The following is a 26,845-nucleotide window of genomic DNA, read 5'->3' as shown; positions in this document are numbered from 1 at the left end:
ATAGATGGAGCAGATGAACTTCACTGAAGCTCTGCACACAAGCTGTGTGTAGAGCCTGGGAGGGTTCTGTGGGGAGAGCGAGCAGCTGAGTTCACTCTCCCTGCAGACAAGCAGCCACTCATGACTGCCCACATGACTAACGGCTCCATGATGGAGCCGGTAGGGGCTGCAGGGATTGGGGGCCGCCTGCCCCCCCGAAGTCCGAGGATGCCCCGTGTGAGTGTGGGGGGCATCCTGGGGAGACCCCTAACACTGGCAGGCTTGTTTTAGCCTCCCGGCAGGGGTCTCCTCACAAGTCACCATGGCGCAGAGCCATGCTGTGGCGACTCACGATTGGGGAAACAGGGTTACTTCCTGTAAAGTAATACTGTATTGTGGGTAATTTGAGTTAGCAGTACCCTAAACAGTGCTGAAATATTGTACAAGGACTTGTACAAGGACTTGTGCTCACTCCACTAAACCCATTTAAGGGGAGGGCTTCTTTGGTGGGCTAGCCACCAGAGAACCAGGCTGGACTCCCCAGTTTTCTCCCATCGTGAGAATAGCCTCATTGTATCTTAAGAAGGAAACGGTAGAACTGGTGCAGAAGAGGGCAACCAAGATGTTAGGGGCCTGGAGCACCTTCCTTATGAGGCAAAGCTACAGCATCTGAGGCTTTTTAATTTTGAAAAGAGGTGACTATGGGGACACATGATAGAGGTGTGAAATCTTTCTCCCTCTCTCACAACACTAGAACCAGGGGTCATCCCATGAAACTGAAGGCCAGGAAAATTAGGACCAACAAAATGAAGTACTTTTTCACACAGCATGTAATTAATCTATGGAATTCACTGCCATGGGATGTGGTGATGGCCACTAGCTTGGATGGTGTTAAAATGGGCTTAGACAAATTCATGGAGGACAGCTCTATCAATGGCTACTAGTCTGATGGATATAGGCCACCTCCAGCCTCAGAAGCAAGATGCCTCTGAATAACAGTTATGAAGGAGCAACAGCAAGAGAGAGGGCATGCCCTCACCTCTTGCCTGTGAGCTTCCCAGAGGCATCTGGTGGGCCACTATGTGAAACAAGATGCAGGACTAGATAGGTCTTGGGCCTGATCCAGCAGAGCTGTTCTTATGTTCTTAACTTCATACTTCCATTATAACTATATCTAATATTGTCACATACCATGTATCTAAACTCCTTTCCGTTCAATATATATGTTATAAATACAAGCTCTCCTTCAGAAAACTCTTTATTTCCTACAGAAAATACAAAACAGAACAAATCATACCAGCATCACAAACTTCATACTTCTTGGATTTGGTGATAATCCTGAACAGCAGGTTCCTCTCTTTGTGGCTTTCCTAGCAATCTATGTTATTACCATGGCTGGGAATCTCCTTATTATTGCCCTAGTTGTGGCTGATCTCCACCTCCATACCCCCATGTACTTCTTCCTAGGGAACCTGTCCTGCTTGGAGATCTGCTACACTTCAACCCTCCTACCCAGGATGCTGTTTAGTCTTCTGACTGGAGACAGGACCATTACTGTGAACGGCTGTCTTGTGCAATATTATTTCTTTGGTTTCTTATTATCCACAGAATGTTATCTCCTGGCTGTGATGTCGTATGATCGATATTTAGCCATATGCAAACCACTGCACTACACATCCCTTATGAATGGCAGGCTCTGCTTCTGGTTGGTCATTGGCTCTTGGATCAGTGGTCTGCTTAGTAACACCATAATAACATCCCTGGTTTTCCAGCTGTCATTCTGTGGTCCCAGTGAAATTGAGCATTTCTTTTGTGATCTAGCCCCAGTGATCAAGCTTTCCTGCAGCAACACACACATGGTGGAACTTGCAACTTTCATCTTGGCCTCCATGGACACCATGCCCCCATTTCTGCTTACCCTGATCTCATATGTCTATATCATCATGAACATCCTCTGGATCAAGTCCAAAGCCATGAGACAGAAGGCCTTCTCGACTTGCTCCTCACACCTTGTCGTCGTAACACTTTTCTTTGGGTCTCTGATCATTGTTTATGTAGTTCCACAAACCAATACACTGAAGGAGCTTCATGAAACCTTCTCTCTGTTTTATACTATCTTAACCCCCATGGTCAATCCCCTTATATACAGCCTAAGAAACAGAGATGTGAAAGAAGCTCTCTATAGAAAGGCCAGGAAAGCTGTCAATGTGGCCCTATTTCCTTAGTGTCGAAATCCTCATTGTTTTTGTGTGTCAATTAACACAAAAACCACAAAGCTACACTGAAGTCCTTGTAGAATATTTCAGTACTGTTTAGGGTACTGTTAACTCAAATTACCCTAATACAGTATTACTTTACAGGAAGCAGGCCTTACAGCAGGGCTGTTTGAATGAACCTTAAGAACTGCATAATGGTTTGAGTAGAATTTGCATGTGTGGCATCCATCGCTACAGCACCCCCCTGCACATTTTCTATGTCTGTGCGCACGTACTTTCTTGCCTAGAGTCACATTCCATGACATTTGGAAACCAACACAGTGGAGGAGAAAATAGTGTGTTGGATTCCTTGGTGAAAACTCTATGGAGAATAGCTGTGGAGTCTGTGGGGAGCGCTTTTGGCAGGGGGAGGAGAAATGGGTTTGGTTGATCAGGGCCTGGGTTGTAGAGGAGCCTGGATTGCTCACTTAAATATTCTCATTGTTATCAGCCACTTTCTACATCATCTAACATAATACAACTTTTGCATAACTTAAATTTTTGAACTGCACAACTGTTCTTTTAGAACTGCACTTTTTGTGTGGTTGAACTGTTCATTTTAGGTCTGATCGCACATTTAAAAACACACTCACTCTGTCTTCCAGGATTGGAACTAAATAAATATATGGAGCATGAAGTTAATAGAGCCATGTGGTGAGATACATTACCTAGATGTCACACCTCAACACTTTCCAGATTGGACACTACAGTGTCACTGCTTCTCTGTTAAGTGTGCTTCCATATTGCCTGTGTATCGACATCACAGTTCCTACACTGTCAGCAAGGTGCCGTTCACATTTCCGATGCCTTCTTTCAGGTTTTATTGCTGCATTACAGTCCTACAACGTTGTATTTTCCCATTGTAGGGAGTTTTGCACAAACTAGAAAAGACTTCTCTCCCTGCTGGTGGCTTTGCACAACACCCTTTAATTATGTTGTCAATTCAGTCCTTCCAAGCCGAAGCATTTTATGACAGTTGTAACCTATAATCTGGAAAGTGCCCTGGTACAAATCAGGAAAATCCAGGAAGCAGGGGAGAAGGAGATGATGGCAGCACTAAAAGGCTATGAATTTCCAATAAAAGGAGTACCAAATTTAGAGAAGGGTAAAAGTAAGGTATGCCGTCGAGTCGGTTTCAACTGCTGGCGACTACAGAGCCCTGTGGTTGTCTTTGGTAGAATACAGAAGGGGTTTATCATTGTCATCTTCCACACAGTATGAGAAGGGTACCTAGTACTTAAAATCCCATATGTGACTGAAAGGTTTAATTGGGAGGTAGAGCAGATCTTAGAGAAATAAGGTTTGGAAGTCAATGTTAGGAACATAGGAAGCTGCCATATACTGAGTCAGACCATTGGTCTATCTAGCTCAGCATTGTCTTCCCAGACTGGCAGTGGCTTCTCCAAGGTTCTAGGCAGGAATCTCTCTCAGCCCTATCTTGGAGAAGCCAGGGAAGGAACTTGGAACCTTCTGCTCTTCCCAGAGGTTGCTCCATTCCCTGAGGGGAATCTCTTACAGGGGATGGAGCCACTCTGGGATTACTTGTTATGTTGTTTTATTATGTTTATTATCAATATTATTTATTATCATTTATTAATATTATGTTATTTGTACAGCCCCTATGACTTTGAATCAACATTTAGTGAAGTCAAGACTTTATGATAGCAAATGTAAAATGGAGGATTGCCAGTTTTGTGAGAATAAGGAAGGAAGGTCTCAAATAAAGGGGTGGTATTTAAAATGGTTTGCATGGAATGCATGCATTTTTATTTCGGGGAGACAAGTCGGTCCTTGCTAAAAAGATACAAGGCACATCTGGCAGACAAACAGCATAAAGATAGAACAAAATTGTGTACATGTTAAAGAACAGCATCAAGGGGGAGCAGTGAATACAAGGATATTCACCTTGGCTGTAGAGGCAGAGGTGAGCAAGCAGAAAATCAGGGAAGCTATGTTTATAGAACAGCTGGGCACACCATGAACGTTAAAGACTAAATGAGAGAAGCATCGTAACCTACAAGGGGTAATGAGCCATAACAGCCACCGAAAAAATTTCTCTTGCCCCCACAGCCAGCTTGCTCTCCCTCAACCACCGTGCAGTGCTACATGCTTCCATTCATTCATTGAAGATCATGTTTTGCTGTGCTAGGCAGCAGCCGGCGAGCAGCTCGTAAGCCCTGCCCACTGGCCCTTGCTCCTCCCACAAAGGCCTGACTGGCCAACCAGCAGGCAGCACTCTCCTGCCAGGCCAGTGCAGTGGCACTGCGGAAGGTATGGCGAGGAGGCCTAGTGGTGTGATCCACTTTTACCCTCTGCACATGTGAACTTCTAGACACTGCTTATATCCATGCATTTAAAGCATTCATTCTAAGCCTCTCTAGCTTTAAACTTTAATAACCCTGTACTCCTGTTTTGTATTGAAAACTGTCATCATCTGCATTCCTGTCTGTATCCATATTTTGAGTTTATATTACTATGTGCATTAATCATCCACCTGGGGCAGGGAGGATGGGAAGGTGCATTGCCTGGGATTGGAATGTACTTGGCTGCTGGCAAAGCACATTGGTCTCACAAGGCTACTGATAAGGGTGTGGGGCAACAGCCCCTTTCTTGGTGCTGCTTATGAGAATTGTATAAGAAAGACACACAGACACCCCGGTAATTTGGAGCTTCAGTGTAGACCGAGATCCAGGAAGGTGCTAAGCACTAGCTGGCGTTACAGGGGCCATGTCCTTTTCATCATCAAAGGGGCTCCCCGATGAAAAAGATTGCGTCAGACCAGGGATGCATGCTTTCTGTTTTGTTCTGTAATCCTCTTTAAAACATTATTCAGCTTTTTCTATTAAAACCACTTTGGCATTTACACTGGTTTCTGATTGCCTCCGAATCCCAAAAAAACCTGTTGGACACCGGCTGGCCACCAATGCCAATACAGCCGCCCAAAAAGGAAACAGCTGTAAGCAACGGACTCCCACTTTCCAGGCTCCAGGAGTATCTGAGTGGCGTGAGACTGTGTGTGTGTGGAGGGGAGGGGGGAGGAGGAGGGGAAAAGCAGGGGAGGAGGGAGGAGGGGAGGAGCAGGGGAGGAAGGGAGGAGCAGGGGAGCAGGGGAGGATGGAGGAGGGGAGGAGTCCTCACTCGTGTTTGCCTGGTCTGGCCTGACCTACTTGCTTTGGTAAGTGAATCATATTTTCATCTAGATCTCTCTGACTGAAAAAGAATCTGCAATGCTGCAATGCTGCTGAGCTGAGCTGACTGCTAGTGCTAATAAATTGCATGCAGAGAGAGAGAATATGACTCTACTGCATGGATATCCAGCCAGGGGCATAACTATAATAGGGCAAGGGGAGACAGTTGTCTGGGGGCCCACTGCCTTGCCCACCCCCCAAGGCAAGTCACATGACTGCCCCCCCCACCGCACACCCACCCGAGCTTCCTTCACTTGTATTCATCCTCCAAAACTGATGTGAGTGTTAAGACCTGGAGCTACCAGAACAGCATGTCTTTCTCTAGTACCATTAAATGACTTGCATCATCTACAATTTACAAAACCTTTAAAAAAATAATTTAGCATGATGTTCTATTGTGGCACATAGGTGTTATATGTATATATTACTATGCTTTTTGTTACCACTATTCAGCCTCATTTAAGATTTCTTTACTTCATGAGCTGAGCTTCAGTGGGGGGGGGGGATTTTAAAATCTTGTCTCTGGGCCCACTCCAACCTTGCTACGCCCCTGTTTACGCCCCTGACTAGTTCCTCCTCCCTCCCGCCCCCGCCCCCCTATTATTTTGGGGGGATGCCCAAAAGAGGGTGAGTGGTGGGTGGTTGCAAAGAACACCCTCTGTACTGTTGCCTTCAATGGCAGGCTTATCTGGAAGCTGTCCAGCCTGAGCCTGCTGGGCACCTCAGCCGTTTAGGCAGCTGAGGCTCAGGAGGAGAGAACTCAGTTTCGGTATCCAGGTTCTCCAAGTATACTGTACAATTTATTTGAATCCAAATTTTTCTTGCATCCTCCTCCTTTCTGGGAATGAGAAAATAAATGGATCTCAGCTCTCCTCCTGGGCTGGTGATATTGTGAGTTGTTTAAAACACACACACACACACCACTTCCAGGGGCCAGCCAGGGCTGCACTCTTTGTGATGTCTGATTGCATTTAAACACAACTGAGCTGGGTGTTGCCTGGTTTCTGCTTTGTTCAGAGTTGCAATGCTGCACAGTCAGGCCCCAGATGATTAGCTATGGGGTAGTGTAGAGCAGCTTATCAACAAAGCTTGATGTCATGCAAGTTCTCCCTCTCCTGCCAGTGTCAGACAGGAAGCTCTCATTATCTAGGATGGTGGTCAGATAATAAAAGCTCACTAACTCCAATGACTGAGCCACTCCTCCCCACTCTGGCTTTTGGCTGTGTCCTTTATCAGGAGAGATTTGCAAATTTAGTTCCTCTTGAAGATTGTTTTCCATATCAAAAAAACTCTCTCCTCAGCAGGGTTCCTAAACAGCAGCAGGATTCCTCCTAGTGACTAGAGCTCTCTGTGTTGTGTACAAATCTGAGAAAGACATGAAATTCATTGGCTGTTGAGTGAGGTTGTGCATTTTTAATCTTTCTATCCCATTATTACTCTCCCTTCCTATTATGTGAGGATGGGAATTTTTACCCTCTCCCTCTGCTTATGAGACACTGGGGGTTTTGTGACAGGACTGGTTTGACACTGTAACAGGATTGGCTAATATACTGCCAGTTTTGCTGAGTCATGAGGTTGAGTCATTGTATTTAAGAGCACCTTTCAGCCACTACTGTATAGCACTGACGCTGATGTGTGATACTGAAATGTTTGCTGCTTTAAACATCTGTTTTAAGGTTTTATTTTACTTGCACATTAAAGAGGTCTTGGGGGGGAAAGCTCGCATTAGAAGAGTAAAATGTGTTGGTTTTTTTAAAATCACCAAACAAAACAACTTAAGATAATGGATTAGCTGAAATTTGTTCACACAATCCTTTACCCAAATAACTCAAAAGGAGAGTGACCAAACTCAGTTGGTTACTAAGGTGTTAGAAAGGAGAGATTCTCCCTGATGCTCATCTCTTGGTTAGGTAATTTTCACTGAACACCAGTATCACAGTTTCAAACAAAGCTTTATTTCATGCTAGCAAAAGCTTCTGGGTCTGGCCGGCCCCCCCTCTGGCAGTTCATCAGTCTTTTATACTGAGCTGTAAAACCAATTTCACACCTGCACATTGTATTATTTATTTATTTAGCACATTTTTATACCACCCCAAATGCAAGTTCTCTGGGCGGTTTACAAGACAAATGGGCGGTTTACAAGCCAAAGCGTTGCTTTTAACCCCAAAGGTTCCGATTTGCTTCCAAGTGCTATATTTCCCATGTTCCACTTCTCAAGAGATCTAGCTTGTGGCTTTGGTCTGGCTCCCCTCCCCACTTGAGACATACTTTCAAGCAGTGTCTGTCAAATATCCTCAAGGGGGGCGGATCTACCAGCAACCTCAAGAGCTGTTGATAAGGTGTCTCTGCTTTTGGGCTGTGTGAGAGCTATTTGCAAATAATATTCCAACAAAGGGAAGTTTCAGACCTCATGCAACAGCCAGTGCTATACTGGTGTTTCCTGCAGTGAACATGTAAAATATGAATCACAGGCTCATGTCCCTAAATGCTCAGATCTTATGCAGGAAGAAAAGGTGGCCCTTTAACTACTTGAACTACATCATTGGAAAGAAGGAGGGCTACAGAGAAAGCCAAGCAGGAGGTTTTGCAGACAGGGCTCCCCCCACCCCTGAATCCAATCCTGATTGGAGTGTGCCAGTCCACACATTTGCTGGATTTAACCCAACCTCCCTGTGGGCTGTCAGGGACCAAGACAGACAGGACTTTGATTCTCCCCTAATGGAAGCTGTGAATTCTGGCTTAGCCCAAGTTATGTCCAGGGTAAAAAAATCCTCTATTTCCAGCAGCTTAAAAAAAAAACACAACTCCTTGGCTTCTGCTTTCTCTGATGTTGTTGATGGAGATGCTGATGGCATGGCTATGTGAATGGTCCATCTAATTCTTTGAATTAAAATGCCTCAAATCTGCTGTGAAGCAGATTTGCTCTTCAGATACTCCAAGGCATAGAGCCATGTGTGAAGATAATCACCCACCACAGCACTCTTTTAAAAGGAGAAGATAAGACACAGTAGAGTCTACCAGAAACTGGGCAAGTACCTACATGCTCTACTTGAAAGCAAACCTCACTAAATTCAACTGGACTTACTTCTAGTTAATAATGTATAGAATTCAGATGTAACACAAGGAATGGGTGTGTGTGAGAGAGATGAGAAACACAGAAGAGGACAAAAGTGTGCAAACAGTTAGAAAGACAAAACTGTGAGGGAAAAATAAAAGAGATGCAACAACAATTAAGAGAAATACCAAGTTAAAGCTACAATACTTTACACATTTATCTGAGAGTAAACCCCACTGAAATCAAAAATCTTTACTCCCAAGTAAATATATATGGCCTCAAGTGACACTGAAAAAGACGAGAGCAGAAGAAAAACAGGTGCAAGGTTATCTGAGAAACAGAAAATTAAGTGGGAAGTGCAGGAAGGGGTGGGACCTGGAGCTAAGTATAAGTATCTGCTTGTAGGTGGTGGAAGGCAGAGACTGCATTGAACAAGGTAAGTAGGGAGTATGGTAGCTCTTGGGGATGCTTTTTTTTTATTAGCACTCTGTCTGTTAGCAAGCCATAAAGATTAGAGCCCTGATCCCAGGATATTCAGGATGAGGAGAAGGGGAGAGTGGAATGGTGATTGTAGTCCCCTTGATCTTTGCAAAAATAGAGTGAGAGTCTGACTTCTTCCAGATTCCAGAGGGCTCTTATGAATGCATGCTGAGGAGAAGAGCTATTGCAGGGATAAGTTCCCCCTTCCTGACTTACCCATGCTCTTTTGAATGTGTGAAGAAGACATCAGCTGCCCTCTACACCCCTCTGCAGAGTTTCATGCATTTTAATGAATATGCAGATATAAGAGGCAAGAGTTAGTTTTCTGTGCTGACTAGGAAAAGAGGCACCTTTTCAAAGTGCTGTTTCTCTCTTTATTTCCCAGAGGGAGAGCAACTGCCCTGTCCAGCCCCAGTATAGCATCTCTCCTGTGCAGGGGCATAGCAAGTTTGGAGTGGGCCCAGAGACAAGATTTTAAAATGCCCCGCCCCACTCACAGAAGCTCAGCTCATGAAGTAAAGAAATTGTTAATGAGCCTGAATAGTGGTAACTAAAAGGGCATATATATGTGCTTTTTGTTACCACTGTTCAGCCTCATTTAAGATTTCTTTACTTCATGAGCTGAGCGTCTGTATGTGTGTGTGTGAATGTATATCTATATAGACAGAAAGAATAACCTATGTGCTGCAATAGAACATCATCCTAAATTATTTTTAAAAGGTTTTATAAATCGTGGATGCTGCAAGTCATTTAATGGTACTAGAGAAAGACATGCTGTTCTGGTGGCTCCAGGTCTTAACACTGACATCAATTTTGGAAGATGAATACAACTGAAGGAAGCCTGGGTGGGTGTGTGGCTGGGGGAGTCAGTCATGTGACATGTCTCTAGGGGGCCCCCAAGGCAGTGGGCTCCCAGACATCTGTTTCCCCTTGCCCTATTTTAGTTATGCCCCTGCTCCTGTGGCTGTTGCTGGTGCCTCTCCTGTTTCTTTTTGACTAAGCCCTTTAGGGCTGGGGAACCATTTTCTCCTCATTGCTCTGTTTCTATGAAAACTGCTTGGAGAGCTTATTATTGAAAAGTGGTATAAATAGTAGTGGGAGGTGTGGCTCCACAAGAAGGTGAAGTGGTGGTCTCAGATGGTGAGTGTGGGCCTCCTGCCTCTGGCTGCTGCCACCTGTGTGACCTTGCCCATTCTCACTGTGCCCACAGCTGCCCCACTTGGTGCTCCTGGGCTGGAAGCCCAGCACTGATCTGCTGCCCCTCTTCCAGGTGTTAGAGTGCTGGACTAGGACCAAGGAGACCTGAATTCAAATCCCCATTCAGCCATGAGACTTTCTGGGTGACTCTGGGCCAGTCACTCAGCCTAATCTCCTTCACAGGGTTGTTGTGAGGAGAAACCTAAGTATGTAGTACACAGCTCTGGGCTCCTTGGAGGAAGAGTGGGATATACAATGTCAATAAAATGTCAATAAAATCTCACTGGTGATGCTTAATGCTGGCCAGTCTCTCTCGCTCATCCTTTCTCCCCTCCAGCAAACTTGTCCACTCTGCTTCCTCAGTTTTGGGAGCAGACAAAGCACAGAAGCATTTTGCTGGAGGGGAGTGAGAGAGCAAGCCTGCCAACTAGGTGCAACTGAGGCAATGAGAGGAGCTGGCCACTGCTGATCAATGTTGGCTGCCCATTGTGAGAAAGAACTGGGCTCTCTCTTTGACTTGGCATCCAGCAACAAACTTGATGGTCACTAGCTTGGATGGCTTTAAAAGGGGCTTAGACACATTCATGGAGGATGGGTCTACTAATGGAGGACAGGTCTATTAATGGCTACTAGTCTGTTGGTTATGGGCCACCTCCAGCCTCAGAGGCAAGATATCTCTATATACCAGTTGCAGGGGAGCAACTGCAGAAGCGAGGGCGTGCCCTCACCTCTTGCCTGTGGGCTTCCAAGAGGCATCTAGTGGGCCACTGTGTGAAACAGGATGGTGGGCCAGATAGGCTTTGGACCTGATCCAGCAGGGCTGCCCTTATGTTCTTAAACTTCTGTACTTCCCTTCCAAAATGGAGGGGGCAAAAGAGGGCAAGTTTGTTGGAGGGAGAGTGAGAGGCCCGCCAGGATTAAGCATCACTGGCTGGAGAACAGTGCTGAATGTTGCTGCAGAAGAGTCCATTGAGGGGGAAGATGGGTGGTAAACTGGTGCTGGGCTTCCAGCTCAGGAGTGTTGAGCTGGGTGGGGTGAGTGGGAGATGGTTCCCTTAAGACAGATGGAGGTCACTCACACAATCAAAAACTCTGTTCTACCAGGGCTTGGGAGCTGTGTGTGATTAGTGGTTCTGTATCAGAAGAAAAGATAAGGAAGCTTAGTGGTGTGTAGCCTTCTTTACCATGTGCATACATTCTTGCTTTTGTATGTTACCTTTCCCCAGTTTCTATGTCTTGGAATAGCCTGGCTAAAGGAATATTGTTTCTTTAAGAGATGTTCTTTGGCTGCCTTCCAGGCTGGCCATCTGGAGACGGGGGGCGGGGTGGGGGAGGAGTGTTATCTTAATGTCCTTAGCAAGTTAATGTCCTTAGCAACCATTCAGAAAGTACCAGTAATGAGTATGATTAAGTATATAAATCAACAGATCATCCCTAAAAAAGATTGAACCTCAGTGTTGATCAAGGTTCTTGGGAAGATGCTGCACGTCTGCTAGCTTGGGGTTTGTCCTCTGTTGTCTGGGGCTCCTGACGAGCAGAAGGGACACCAGAGATTCTCGTATTTTCCTCGCTATATTGCATCCTTCTCAGATGGTTGACTTTTGGCCCTTATCTTAGTTGTGGTTCATTGCTCCCGAATCCTGGAACTTGTTTACTTGTCCTTTGGTAAAACGGTGTGCTCTCAATCTTCAGTTGTGTGGAAGCAAGGTAGGAGGAAGGTTTTCCTCTTAACCTTGCTTCCACACAACCAAAGATTGGGAGCACACAGAGCTCCCCAACCATGGTAGAACACAACTTCTAATTGTGTGAATGACTCATGGTGTTGGTGCTGGGTCTGCACAGTGGGAGGGGTGGGGCAGCACAGTACATTGGCAGCCACCTCAAACAGCTTCAAGAAAAGAATTGCTGCTGTTCAGGGGTAGAGTATGCTGCCACAATGTCAATCTCCTCTCTCAAGCATGTGTGTTCATAGAAGCCCTATATGATCTGGAGAGGCTTCTGAATGGAGCCTATAAGTGTAGAATTGTGTGCATGTAGCAGAGGCGTAACGATAGGGGGGGCAGAGGGGGCACGTGCCCCAGGCGCCATCTTTGCTGGTCACGTGGGGGGCGCCGCCATGAGCCCCGCTGCTGATCCAAATTTTTTTTTTTTAAAAAAAATTAAATAAAATTTACAGCACTCAAGGGAGCGCGTCGGCGCTCCCTCCCCCATGAGCAGTCCCTTCCGCGCCAGCGGCTTCCCCCCCAATTGCTTTGTTTGCTGCTGGCCTGGCTTCGGCTTGGCGGCGCCCCGGCGGGCGCCTAGTTCACTGCTTGTGTCACGACGAGTCGATGGAACTTATCAGGCCAGAGGGAGGGTCTAGTCACGCACGGCACGTCAAGCTGCGCATGCGTGCATCTGTCCTCCTCCTCCCAGCTTGCCTCGCCTTCTGCACGTGGCGCGTGGAGAGGAGAGCCGAGCGAGCGACGAGCGTGGGGCTGGGGCTGCAGGCAGCAGCACACGGAGTGAAAAAGAAAACTTTAAAAAAGGATTCAGCGGCGGCATTATTAGTAGCGTGCACTCGAGGTGTGTGTGTTCTTCTCTTCTCTCTCTCGTGTCGTGGGCGTGGCGGGTGTCTTAGTTGCCTTGATGTAGCCCCCCCCCCCGGCCGCCCCGATGCTCCTCTCTTGTCTTGTCTGCCCCCTCCACTCCAGTCCTCCCGCCCAGCATGGCAAGGGCAGCAGGTTCGCCCTCTGCGCCGCCTCCCCCCTTTCTGCCAAAGCGGTCATTTCATTTCAGGAGCCAGGCATTGGCAATTATCCCCTTAAAGGGCGGGGGGAGGGGGGCGTCGTGAATAATTCCCCCCGGCAGGGACAGGCAGGCAGCAGCAGCAAAGCCTGGCCTGGCCGGCTGCCTCTCTCTTCCCCGGTTGCCCCGGTGCCCCAGAAGGAAGGGGCCAACTAGCATGCGGGGGTGGCGGGAGGAGGCAAAAGTAGGGCACATCGGGATCGGGAAGGGAAGGGCAGCCCGGAATGCCACGGAAGCAGCAGAGCTTGAACCCCCCCCCGCCCTGCGCGGGATAAAAGTCAAGTGCTTCTGCGGCTGCAAAGTGCCCCTGCACATTTGTCTCTAGTGCCTCGCAGAGTGGCTTGCATGAAGCGCCTGTTTGGCTCCCTCTCCCTCACCTTTTGCTTTGTTCCGGTTCCCCCCCTCAGTGCCGGGAAAATGGAGTCGCCCGCCTGACTATAAAAGGACAATGCAGCACATGCTTGTTTTAGACAGAGGGGAGCGCTTCGAAGAGGACGTGGCTGTGTTCTTATGTGAAAACAGTGGTCCTGGCCGGGGAGCCGACCAGAGGGTGGACGGTCAAGCAGAGGAGGAGGGAAGCGCTTTGCTCGCATGTTATTGTAAAATAAGAGGTGAGGGCTCTAGTTTTGTGGGGAAGCAGTGCAGTAAGAAGCGGGGAGGAAAAAGGAGTCTGGAAGGTGCCTCTCGCATTTCACCAGTAGGGGTGGCAGCAGCTGAAGCTAGCCAAAGTCCATGCCTGTCTAATGACAGTGCCCAGGCTCCTTAATTCTCCTTCATCCACCAGCCTTAAAAGACTCTGTGAGCAGCTTCCCTACTCGAAACGGGGAGAAGCGAGTTTACAGGGAAGGGGATTCGCCGCGTGTGCCTTCTTGTCTACTAAAAAACCAAATCAACGCGGCTCTCCTTTAAATCCCCCCTGATGGGATTTAAAGTGCCTTTAATGAGATCCAGCTGGGAGCGGAGATAAGGTTCAGTGAAGGTACCAGCCTCCTGTTTATTTGGGTCCCCTTCTTTTTTCTTTTGTTTACTTTTAACACTTCTCACCCCTTTGCCATTCTCTCCAGTCCCTCCTTGGACTTTCAGCATTCTGCCAGGGCGGAGGGGAGAGACAGGCAGGAGGTTCCTGCATTCCAAATACACCTCATCAGTGCTTCATTTGTTCTGTTTGTTTTATCTCCTGTTCCTATTAAGAGAGGTGTTTGCTTTGGCATACCTTACAATGAATAGACTTAGCAGCACTAAGCTCTGCCCCCCACCCTTTTCCTTCTTTTGAGATATCTTGATAGTTAGAGGTCTACTAACAGGCTGGCTATCAAGGTAAAGCAGCTTCTGTCAGTTTCTCTCTCTCTCTCTCTTACTCTTAAAGAGAGCTCAATTGATTCTGTCAGTGTAAAAACATGTAGAAAACTGTATGGTGGGGTGGGTGTCTCACTCTTGGCACCTCTGGCCGGGCTGCCCCCCTCCTTGCAGGAGGTGTCCCTAGAAGCAAGCAAGCAAAAGTATGCCGGGTCTCCCTCAGAGACATGCATTGTCCCTAGCAGCAGCGTTAGTCGAGCTTTGCTCTTCTCAAGCCCAAGGCAAGCCCTCCCCCCACAAGCCTTCGGCAGGCAGAGGAATCCCATCTCCTCCTCGTGTGTGTGTGTGTGTGTGTTTTCCCCTCCACAGTAGCTTTCCCCGGGGGGGGCGTGGCGGGGGGGGCGCAATTTCAGTGCTTGCCCCGGGCGCTGTTTTCCCTAGTTACGCCTCTGGCATGTAGGGTTCTTTCAGTATAGTCTTGTAGGGTTGAATTGCTGTGCTGTATATGTGTAAAATTGTACAATGAAAGATTCCATGCAGAGATTCAACCGAATGCTCATAGGTTGTCTTCTGCATGGATTCAATCACTCCAGATACACTGCATGAATGGGTTTTACACACACTCTCTCTTCCTTCCTGCCTCTGCTTTCCAAGGGCACATGTGTTGCTGGTGCTGCCGCCATCACCCAGAGCACAATTTCTTAACACCTGGAACATGAGTGTGTGATCTCCATGATGGAGATGAGGGTTCACAGAAGGGGGGAAATGACATGAGGCTCACAGTGGCAGCTTTGGGTTCTGCTGTCCCTGTGGCTTCTGAGCAGCAGCTGGACTCGCAAATCGAAGGTGTGCAGGCTCCCACTTGCAGAGTATCTGGCCAAAGCAAGAGAGGATGCCAAACCTTATGCAGCCAAAGTGGTGGAGGCATAGCTCTGCATAATTGCAGGTGGGGAGGCACTGCCCAGATTGTCAGGGTGATGAGTGAGTGTGTTCCTAGTGCTGCCAAATCGGGTATTATACACTGCCAAGGATTGGCCCTACCACAGCCCAGACAGTCCTTGGCCAATTGATCAGGATCGACCTTCTGTCTAAATGGTATAAATACCACACAGTGCATTGGTCCATATTTATTCATCTTGCCCTGCAGTCTGGGGCCTGCTCCATTGCTTTTGCCATCTGGCTCCATCTGCTTGCATGTGCTTGTGGTTCACACTGCTTGGGGCACAAATGAGTCTAGGTTGTATTTGTTGGAATTTGTAACTATTTTTCAAGACACCAACAAAGGAAGTTACCCACTTCAGTTACAGAGTGGAGGGCAGAGTTTTGTTGCTGCAGTTATCTAAAGAATACACATGGAGATTGTTGTACAACCTAAACTAAATGTGTTTATTGATGAAATACATTTTGGATAGGAGAGACCCAGACCTGTCTAAAAGCTACATAATGGATAGGCTTGTGCATTTTGATTCGGGTACAAAACGTTTTGTGCCCGAAAACAGCAATTTTGGAGGTTTTGTAACCGAAACAAAATCAAGAATTAAATAACAGAGATATTTGTTTTCAAATAGAAATGACTGTGTTTCAGACAGAATGCTTTGTTCTTCGGAAAAGCATTGCAATTGAAACTGACTTCTCTGACTCTCTCCACTCCAGCTGAGGCACTGAGTGATTAGCAGAAGATAAGATATGCAAAAAGCTGTTGAGCATGAATGGTTGAGTTAAGCTGTTCCAGAGTACCAAGGCAGTTCATTGGTCTATCTTGCTATCTCAAATGCCCTGTGGTCACTGTTCCATGGGGAGGGAGTGTTTTTATTGAAAGATTGCTTGAATCCACAGATGGGTTGTGCTGCTGTGCTAGTGCCACAGGGACAGGCTCCTTCCCGATGCAAAATTCTCAAATAACTGTGCCAAAAAACTAAGTGTTGTTGTTGTTCATCATTCTCTTCATTCTTTCAACTTGTATATGTGAGGCTTCAGAGGCAAAACAGTGGGTTGGGTGGCAGTGCCCCAAAGGTGGTGCACCAAGATTCCAAATAGGGCAAAGGGCTGATTTCTTAGGAATTTCTGAGGTTTATGTGTCTTTAAGATTCCCCCCCATAGGGAATAATGGCGGTTTCAGCAGCCCCATAACTCCACCTGGGGGGCACTGGGATGGCCCAAAGCGAGTGGTGGTGTAGTGCACAGAAGGTGCCAACAACCCCCCTGGATTGCTAACCCATTGGGGTACTGGGCTTTGTTGTTTCTGAGGTGTTGAGTTCAGATTCTCTGGTAGCAAATGATTTTTAATGAAAAACCATGAATCCACTCTCATATGCTACTAGAGAATCTACTCTCAGAACACCTCTAGAACAATAAAACCCCGTACTTCATGGGTTGGCAACCCATGTGGTGGTTGGCACCCTATGTGCACTACTCCACCACTTGCTCTGGACCACCCCAGTGCCCTTCAAGTGGAGTTATGGGACTGCAGAAACCTCCATTATACCCTATGAGGAAAATCTGAAAGACGCGTAACTTCATTAATTCTTTAAAAATCAGCCCTTTGCCAAATTCCTCTGAAAAAATTGTGGTTGCTTCCTTGTACAAACTGGGCACTACCACCAACCACACTCAACTCTGGGCCACCCCTCCCCCACACCCACGTGAAGCTATACTTTTCCTGAAACCTCCATCATACCCTATGGGGAAAATCTGAAAGACGCATAAACTTCAAAAATTAACCACATATCAGCAGTTTGCCCAATTCCTTTGAAATCTTTGTGGTAGCTTCCACTCATTGGGCACTATAACTCCCACCCACTGTTTTGACCATGTGACCCATTCTTTAATCTGAATGAATTTTAATTCAGATTTGGATTAATTCAGATACAAAACAAAACTGGGGTGATTCAGAAGGCTTAATTTCAGACAAAATACAAAATGGGGTTGATTTGGATTTGGTACAAATCGAAACAGAAAAAATACAAAACGCACAACCCTAATAATGGATAGGTGGAGAGATGTTTCCATCTACTCTCCAAGAGGCAAGGAAGAGGACTCGCTTTCCACAGGAAACACCTGAGAAGTCAAGGCAGGGGTCATAGAGTAGAGGTAAAGCAGGGACAGGTAAGGAGACCCTCACTAACTACCCTACTCCCAATGCCCCTAGTGGTCGTTAGGATAGTTGGTGCAAAACATCGATACACTAGAACTCCATCTCTAACAGTACTAGCACTGCTACTGGCCATGTCTCTGGGTGAAGGGACTCTGTTCCTCCCTCCCTCCCATTCGTGCATACCAGTATCCTTATTTATTGTCATGAAACCTAGGAGGATATTGAATGAGGGCTCAGTGCTGGAGGCCTCACTTCTGTGCTTGAGGCCATCAGATTGTTCCTTGGTTGCACTGTGGCTGTTACTCCTTGTTTCTACATAATTGCTAGCTATAGACTACAGAGAGATACATAGACTACAGAGATAACATGACTTTTTGTTGTTGTTGTTTAGAAGCTTATTGTCATATGAGGAAGATACAGCATGACCTGGCACTAGTAGTGGCACTAGAAGAAAAAATGAAGGGGGGGGGGCAGAAGGGGCAACACTCAGTTCTGGATGAGTGAGCTATGCCTCACATGTTAGATCTCTGAAACAGAAATTGGGGGGGGGGGTGGCTTGTCTGAGGGGCCATTTGCCCTGCCCCTGAGCTACCTTTGCCTGGACATGTCCCAGTGTGGTGCTATTTCCACAGGATTCCTGGGCTGGCACCCATTCTGGAAATGCTTCCATCCTAATCGGAGTCTCCTCAAAACCAATCGATCCAGCAAGCTATAGTGTTACATATCAGAGATGCCAGCAAAACTGGGATCTGGGCCCCAGCTGCTGGACAGTGCATTAAATAAACAAGACTCTAGGGTTAGGGCTGTGCATGGAACTGGCTGGCCAGTTCGTTCCGGATCTCCTTCGAACCCCCCTGGTTCAGTCCGGGGGGTTCACAAACCTTTTTTTACCCCCTTCATGGGAGGAGTTGGCTGTGGCAGGGGTCTGTGGAGGTTCCCTCTACCCCCACTGTCCTCCCTTGCAGCCCAAACTGGCCCATTTGGCCAGCTCTTAAGCCCGTTGGGGGCCTTCTCCCTCCAGCATGACCCAGGCCATATAGAGGCCAATTGCACAGGTGTGGCAGGCTCCAAAATGACTGCTGTGCTGGAGGGGAAGTCCCAAATGGGCCAAAGAGTAGGCCAAATGGGCCAGTTTGGGCTGCAAGGGAGGTGGGCGGAGGGAGTAGTAACGGCCGTGGACCTGCCACCTCCAACAACTCCCCCAAAGGGGGTAAGGTAATTTTTTGTTAAGTCCATGAGCCCCTGAACAGTTGTGGGGGGGTGTCCAGGGTCAGACCAAAAAGAGGATGGTTTGGTTCGACCCTGAACATTTGAACCAGACCGGTTTAACGTCAAACACATTGAACATCGAACCTGTTCTCACATCCCTAAGCAGCACTAGTAAATCAAATGTTAAAGAGGCAGGCCCTGCTGTTGCTCACACACCTCCCTTTTTATTGTTCCTTATAACCTCAATTTGGCTTCTTTCCAGTTTTATTACTCAGGATTTTATATTTTTCTGTCTTCTCATGAATTTTAACTTTTCTGCATCCATTTTTATGCCTGCCTTTCATGCATTTTTATGACTTTCACTATTTCTCAAGCATTTATGCCCTCATGCTTTTGGTGTATTAGCTACTATTTTTAGTCCTTTTAGTATTAATATGTTCCATCTTATATGTAATCACTTTTTATCTACTCTCACTTTAACATATATTCACCCTTATAATTTATGCTGGTCCTTGATCGTAATAAAGACTGATTGATTGAATGTTGAATGGATCTTATTACCTACCGTTCCTTGCGCTTGAGGCATTCAGTGCTGGGAAATGTATCCTTTCCCAGCAGGGCCTCACTGCCCTGAAATGAACAAAAGCAAAGGAGAAGGTGAACAGGAAGTTACTGCTTTTCAAAAACCTTACTTTCTACCATCTCAGGGAATCTCCTGCTCTTTGGCTCCGAGTGTGATTTCACTGAACTGCCCATAAGAAAGCCAGGAAGGAGAGATGGCCCACATTGGACACCAGCTGTCACCAGCAATGGCTGAGAAGGTAAGCTATTCCTTGGTCAAAAGGCAACACATCTGCCAATGGGCATCTGCTAAGAATGCAGGTTTTCTCTTCCACACTTCTCCTGTACCTGATATGCATACAGTTTACCTGTTCAGACATGACAGTGTAAGAGTGTGCAGGGGTCTGTATACATGTGTATGGGCTGGTTTAGATAATACTTCATCTGCTAAACAAACCACATGTGATCAGGCTGCATGGTGGCATCAGTGGCTGTGGGGAGGGTTGGCAACGGGAACGTTTCCCCATTTTGCCCTCTATAGAACACTGCTACTGGCAGCAAGTTGGGGCACAGTGGCTGCAGGAGGGGGGGTGGGTGGGGGTGAGGAGGGGAGAGTTCCTCCTTGTACCTTCAAAAAGACTGCTGCGTGGCAGGATGGTGGAGGGGTGGTGAGCTCCTCCCAGCTCCCTTTCTCCCAAGGGACTGCACAGACCTCTCTGCCGTACAGTGTTCTCGGCCTTCCTCTACACATGGAGTAGGAAGGCTGAAAATGGGCTGCACAGCAGAAAGGCCCATGGGAGGAGGGGATTCTGGAGATTCTGCAACTGCATGACTTGTCCCCTTAGCTAAGCAGGGTCTGTCCAGGTTGCATATGAAAGGGAGACTAGAAGTGTGAGCACAGTAAGAGATTCCCCTCAGGGGATGGAGCCGCTCTGGGAAGAGCAGAAGGTTCCCAGTTCCCTCCCTGGCTTCTCCAAGATAGGGCTGAGAAAGCAACCTTGGAGAAGCCACTGCCAGTCTGTGAAGAAAATACTGAGCTAGATAGACCAATGGTCTGACTCGTTATATGGCAGCTTCCTATGTTCCTAGCTCTCTGTTAATCCAACACTAGTGAGAGCAAACAACTAGGTAGGAGGAGGGAGAAGTGATTGTGTGAGAGACAGCAACTTGATAGGACAGCTTTTCCTCCTACCTTGGTCAAATAACAAGGTGCTGGCTATTACCTATAAAGCCCTAAACAGCTTAGGCCCTGGGTATTTAAGAGAACATCGTCTTCACCATGTGCCCCAACACCTGTTACCTTCATCTGGAGAGGTTCATCTCGGTTGCCACCAACTTGTCTGGCGGTTACTTGGGAATGGGCCTTCTCCATTGCTCCCCCTGGACTTTGGAATGCATTCCCTGTTGAAATCGGAGCCTCCCCATCTCTGGCAACTTTTAAAAAGGCACTGAAGACACATTTATTCACTCAATTAGATGTATCGTTTTAAATTTCTTGATCTTGGTTTTAAATGTTAAAATGATTTTAATTGTTTAATTGATTTAGTTTTGATTTTAATTGTTTTGTTGTAAACTGCCATGAGTCATTTTTGGAAGGGTGGTATATTAAGTAAGTAAATAAATACTGGGTATGAAAGCTCAGTAGGGCAGTACTTGTTTTTGGTTGTGTGAACAGTATGGGATCAAGCTTGTTGGGGTGAGACAGAGCATATTTTGCCATATCCATTTTCTCTTTTACCAGGAAAGAGCCAAAGTCCGGATCTCTAAATCCCTCTCGGATGGCGAAAAAGTGGCTATTGCTTCTAGAAAGCAAGAGGTGAAGAAAGGCCTTGCCAAGCTTGGGATTCAGTGCGATACGGTAGGATTTCATTGATTTTGTTACCCTAGAACAGGGCTAGGCAACCTTTGCCACTCTAGCGGTTGAACTACAACTCCTGTCACCCCAGCCACAATAAACTCAACAGCTGTTCAACAGCTGGCAAAGGTTGTCTACCCCTGCTCTAGAAAGCAGTTACAAACCTTACCAGAAAGCTTCACCAGGGCATTCCATGAGGCCTCTTTCCAGTGGTGGCTAAAGAACTCTGTGTGCTTGAAGCAGGGTGCCTAATGCTGCAAGCCCTTGCACATGCCTGCTTTTCCTTCTTTAAAGTGGGGGCATCTTTCTGCCTCACTAGTGTCCCAAAAATCGGCTGCCTGAAGTGACTGCCTCACCTTGCCTAATAGAAGGGCCACCCCTGCCTTCTTCATATCCAAAAAGAGGCCACAAACTTGCCAGTTCTCTGGAAAGGATATTGGTCTCCTGCAGATGTTCAAAATGTCCTACAGCTGGATCTGTGGAGAAGGGGAAGGATGGGGTTGCATGTGGAGATTCCCAGACTCCACATGCACTATGCACCATATAAGTTGGGAACTACATACTCTAATATTCTGTCTGAAGATGGCACAAGGAGCAGCATTGGGTGTATGTGCATATGGGTGTATGGGCAGCACCTGCATTGGGTATGTGCATGGGTGAATGGGCAGGGTATGTGCATTGGGTGTATGTGCATTAACACCTGTGGAAATGAGACCTGAAATACATGGATGTCCTGTTTGTGTGTGACAGTAACTATCCCACCCATCCCTTCATCACTTCACCTGTACATACTTTGCACAGGGATATTATGGGACTTAATATGTGCTTATATAAGGCAATTATACTAGAGCTGTAGTGTTGTTTTTTTAAAATCTCAAATATTGTCAAACTTGCAAATGGTACATGTCATATTTCAAATCCGTAATTTGACATTCAAACTTTGATCATGAATTTTTGGCACTCTGCATTGCCATCAGTCCTCCCTCTAACAGGGATTCCCAGATGATGTTGACTACAACTCCCAGAATCCCCAGCTGCAATGGCTTATGCTTGGGGATAATGGGAGTTGTAGTCAACATCTGGGAATCCCTGTTAGAGGAAACATTGATTGCCATTTCTTTTTGTTTTTTCAAATATGTATTTCATAAGCTGTAAATACCATTGCATGCCGGTCATTGGCTAATATACTGCATATCTGCTATCAAATACTGTCAAACAGCAAAATGTCTAAAATGCAAGTGTTCAAATCCAGTTATAATTATATTTATTATCTCCTGCATGATCCCCACCACACATTAAGGTCAACTGAGGAGGTTCATCTCCAGTTACCACCAGCTCGTTTGGTGGTGACTCAGAGGTGGGCCTTGTCTATTGCTCCTCCAGGGCTGTGCAATGCGCTCCCTGCAGAAATCCGTAATCTGAATTCTCTATTAGCCTTCAGGAGAGTCCTTAAAACGTATTTGTTTGGCCTGGCTTTCCAGGGTTTTTAAATCGGTTTTAATATTTTAACCCAGTTTCACGGTTTATAATTAATGCAATTTAGTTGTGTTAAAATGTTTTTAAATTGTTAGTTGTTGGTATGTTCTGTTTAATTTTTGTTCTAGCTCTTTACTGTTTTAATGGTTTGTTTTAATTGTAAACCGCCCTGAGCCATTTTGGAAGGGCGGTATAAAAATCAAATAAATAAATAAATAATTGACATAAGGCAATGCCAGATATAATTGGGATATTCAGAGAATAATAGCTGAATACGTTATTTTCTCTTCATCAGGACCAAATTCCCAATATTACTGTCCTTGGATCAGGAGGAGCTCTGCGGGCCATGATTGCTCTTTATGGGACACTAGCAGAGCTGAAGAAATACCAATTTTTGGACTGTATAATGTACTTGGCTGGGGTGTCAGGTTCCACCTGGTAGGTATATAGTACTGAAGGTGAGAAAACGGGAGAAATGTTCGGTAAGAACATGGAATCCCTGCTTATTAGGCCAGACCAAGTAAAGGCTGGATCAAAACAATAGTGGATCTTTCACAGTATTCTGTTTCCAGTAGTGAAATGTCTCTGGAAAACCTTTTATAAAGATGGCATGAAGATTATGTATATTCCCACTTATTTGTCCCTGGTACCCTGTAATTAGAGGTATACTGCCTCTGTATATGGAAGCTCTGTTGAACTACAGTGGCTGATTCTCGATAGTACCACTAGCTATTGTCTGCAGAAAATCCTGAGGCCACTCACACAATCAAAAGCTCGGTTCTGCCCAGATTTGGGAGCTGTGTATGCTCCCAATATTTGGTTGTGTGTAAGCAAGGTAGGAAGAAAAGCTACCCAGGTTATCCTCTTACCTTCCTTCCACACAACCAAAAATTGGAAGTGTACACAGCTCCCAAATCTGGATAGAATCCAGCTTCTAATTGTGTGAATGACCTCACTGTGTAATTGTAGTGATTTTCAGTTCAGAAGGACCTCAATATTCATGGACTACCTCCTCATGCCAAACACATGCCATAAGGTACTTGCCAGTTGCTATCCTAAATTCCCTATTGCTGCTCTGTATTTGAGGTTGTGACCAAGAAAAGAACCTAACTATTGAGCAGTGTGTGAGGTGGGCAAAAAAGACTCCCATCACCAGTCAATTAAACAGAGGCCAATATCAACCTGGCCCCCTGCAAAAGGGCAATCAGCCAAAACCTACACCACACTCCTAGGTTGTGGTGTTGTGGCGGGGGAGGGGTTGCCTTTCAAACACCAAATGAGTGTTTGAAGCTGCAATAGCTCACAAACTCCACCCATTGAGGGGTCTCATCCAATATCCAATCAGGCTCACAAAATGTTTAGTGTTTCATTAAGATGCTGAGGTGTGGCAAAGGAGCCTTTCCAGGATGTCCCTGGGAAAAGGGTTGCATTATTGTGGACTTGGGATTTTTATTCTTGGTTGACTGCCTCGTGACGTCTTCTGTAGTTTCATGCAACTTAGTAAAGTGTATGTTCCTGGGAACACCAAGCTGAAACTAAAAAGGATCGGTGTTAGAATTGTATCACAGAGTTAAGGCTTTTGGTTTCCAAGTCCTACAAACAAATTAGTAAGTTCCCCATTAGGATTTTGGTCGAAATCCTGTCAAACATTCTTCCCCCTCCCCTCCACCATTTTGGTGGAGCCAAAGCTCTCCATGGTTTCTCAAGTTGAGGCAGTGGCCAGGAGCACTTTTTATCAGCTTCGGCTGATACACAAGCTACATCCATTTCTAGAGGTAAATGACCTTAAAACAGTGGTACATATGTTGGTAACCTCCAGACCTGACTACTGTAACGTGCTCTAGGTGGGGCTGTCTTTATTCATCGTCTGGAAACTACAATAGGCACAGTATGTGGCAGCCACATTTGTTTCTGGAACACCACAAAGGTACCACATAACATCAGTTTTGAAAGAACTGCACTGGCTGCCAATATGTTTCTGGGTGAAATATAAGGTGCTGGTTATTACCTATAAAGCCCTTAATGTATTGGGTCCAGGCTATTTAAGAGAGCATCTCCCTTGCCATTAACCCTGCTGCCTCTTAGGATCTTCTGGAGAGGTCCAGTTACAGTTGCCACCAGCTCATCTGGTGGCGTCTCAGAACCAGGCTTTCTCTGTGGCTGCCCCAGGGCTGAAATAAGAGCATCTCTGTTTGTTTTCAGGAAGACCCTCAAAACTCTCCAGTTCTTGCAAGCTTTTAATTTGAATGAATTTTAATAATTTGTTTTAATAACTGTTTTATACTATTTTTGTGTCTTGTGTATTTTAATCTGTGATCTTTAATGTGTTAAATCTTGTACACCTCCTAGATATGTACATATCAGGCAGTATAAAAATATGATAGATGACTTTTTTTGTTCAAAGGTGCCTATCAGCTCTCTACAGAACTGAAGACTGGGTGCAAAAGATAGAGTTACTGGAAAAACATCAGTGTGAAAAACTTGCCAATAGCAAAATAGATCTGAAGATGGCCAAAAGAGCTGTTATTGAGGCTTCAAAAGATGAACTTTATTCACTGACTGATTTCTGGTCCTATTTTATTGTGCACAAGCTGCTAAAGGAGGTGGGTAAATAAATTAGTCATGCCCAAAGCCCCATGTAAAAAAACCTGAAAGTGTGTAGAGATTTCTGCTGTTCTTAAGCAACTCTGACAATAACATCCCCCTGAGATTCTGCTATGATCCCTCAAATGTTACGCACTCCATGAGAGACCCATCCAAAGCAAGGATGGATGGAGCTCTCATTTTCCATCTGGATTTTCTATTCAGATTTTGTATGCTAAAAATTCCTGTCTGTGTGTGTGTGTGTTAGGGGGTGGTGGTCACCAAAACACCACACCTTTATCTTGTGATGTGTTTCTCACCCCAACATCTGGTGTAACTATACATTGCAAAGTACACCTTCTTAAATTCTGATTTAAAGATATGTACATGGAATGCCCAAATCGTAGATATCTCCATAGCTTATAAAATTCAGTCTGTTGGGGAACAGGGGAGGTCTGGAACAGTTCATTCCATTGCAAGTGCTGACAAGAGAAGAACTTAACAATATCCTTATCACTAAGCTGAGTTGAGCAACTTTTAAAAACCACACCTTCATAAAAAATATGATGGGGCTGCCTGTGGGTAGACAGAAGTGGTTTTGAGACACAAGGTGAAAACCCTTTCTTAAAACCGGCTGCCACATGTGGGTTGCAAACAGATTTGATAGACTGAATTAAATCCATGTCTTTTTCAGTTCGATGAGTCTGAACTGTCTGCACACAGGAGATCTTGTGAGACTGGGAAAAATCCTTATCCTATCTATGCAGCTGTGGACAAGAAAACGTATCTGAAACAAAACAGAGGTGATTGCACTTCATGCAGACCCCCCCACTCTTTCTTAAAATCAGCACAGCATCCTTCCAGTGGCTGTTGCTGGTGCATGTCTTATGTGTCTTGTTTAGATTGTGAGCCCTTTGGGGACATAGAAGAACTCCATTTACTTATATCTATGTGGGCCACTTTGGGATCCCTAGCTGAAATGTGGTATGGTATATAAATATTCATTGTATTTGTATCCCTACCAAAACAAAGTTGTAGGTAAGGCTCCCACACCTAGTATTTCTAGACTTGATCTAAATCTCTAGAGAACTTCTGCTCCTCATGTACTCCCTCTTGCCTGCAAACAGAGCTGTAAACATAGGGGGCCTATTCAAATAATGCTATTATAGTTGGATCCCAGATTTTTAGTCTGAATTGCAAAAAATAAAATAAAATAAATAAATAAATTAAAAAATTTAAGAGCTAGGTCTGAGATGACAACACAACAACTGGATTGCATTTTAATGTTTGTTTAATGAATTAATGGATTTTAATTTATAGTCTATTTCAAGGGATTAGGACAGATAACAGTATATTAATTAAAACCTGATCTGCAGTCATCTTACTTGCATCTTGCCTCATTATAACCTACCTTAGTTATCAAAGCCAGTTTACATAAAAACCTATTGCAATACTTCTGGAAGGCACTCAGTATTAGGTTACATAAGTATCTCTTTCCAAAGAACCTGAACTCATTGCCACAGATTTGAAGGTGACATGCTGCCAATATCTTCAAATTATATTGGGTTAACTAAAGAAAATAAATCAAAGAAGAAATATCACACTTCACTTAGTAGAAATTTTATCTTTGAGAATGTGCGAGGCATTAAGTAACTCCGAGTAGATGTGTTCCCCTATTTTACTGTCATGGAAAAAAATGTGGCATGAGATTGCATTTTTTATTTCTCTGGCTAACAAGGAGAGAAGCTGTGAAAGTAAACCCACCTTGCCACATTGTGGAATGACAGCATGGGTAAGTAGGGCTGTGCATGAAACCGGTATGCCCAGTTT

At 45.6% G+C, this 26,845-nt stretch overlaps 2 protein-coding genes across 4 annotated transcripts in view; both read left to right on the top strand.

Moving 5' to 3' along the window:
- The first annotated feature begins 207 nt into the window (after positions 1–207).
- LOC128331292 (olfactory receptor 10A7-like) lies at positions 208–2,204 on the top strand. Its single transcript, XM_053264643.1, has 2 exons — positions 208–216; positions 1,251–2,204. The coding sequence occupies exons 1-2, from the start codon at positions 208–210 to the stop codon at positions 2,202–2,204; spliced, it is 963 nt and encodes a 320-aa protein (XP_053120618.1).
- Positions 2,205–5,323: 3,119 nt separating this feature from the next.
- The window catches only part of LOC128331637 (cytosolic phospholipase A2 gamma-like), a 37,773-nt gene continuing 16,251 nt past the window's right edge, over positions 5,324–26,845 (top strand). The window contains exons 1-6 of one of the 3 annotated variants that reach the window (XM_053265262.1): positions 5,324–5,409; positions 19,248–19,361; positions 20,843–20,959; positions 22,728–22,870; positions 24,837–25,035; positions 25,710–25,818. In XM_053265262.1, coding sequence (XP_053121237.1) covers positions 19,317–19,361; positions 20,843–20,959; positions 22,728–22,870; positions 24,837–25,035; positions 25,710–25,818 — 613 coding nt within the window. In that variant the 5' untranslated portion in view covers positions 5,324–5,409; positions 19,248–19,316. Of the gene's footprint in view, positions 5,410–8,802; positions 8,914–13,448; positions 13,553–19,247; positions 19,362–20,842; positions 20,960–22,727; positions 22,871–24,836; positions 25,036–25,709; positions 25,819–26,845 lie in introns of those variants that run through there. The other 2 variants (XM_053265263.1, XM_053265264.1) reach the window with 2 other exon arrangements.

This window comes from Hemicordylus capensis, chromosome 6, assembly GCF_027244095.1.
Source record: "Hemicordylus capensis ecotype Gifberg chromosome 6, rHemCap1.1.pri, whole genome shotgun sequence".
Classification (NCBI taxonomy): Eukaryota; Metazoa; Chordata; class Lepidosauria; order Squamata; family Cordylidae; genus Hemicordylus; species Hemicordylus capensis.
Note: the sequence above shows the minus strand (reverse complement) of the source record. Positions and strands in the feature narration are given on the sequence as shown.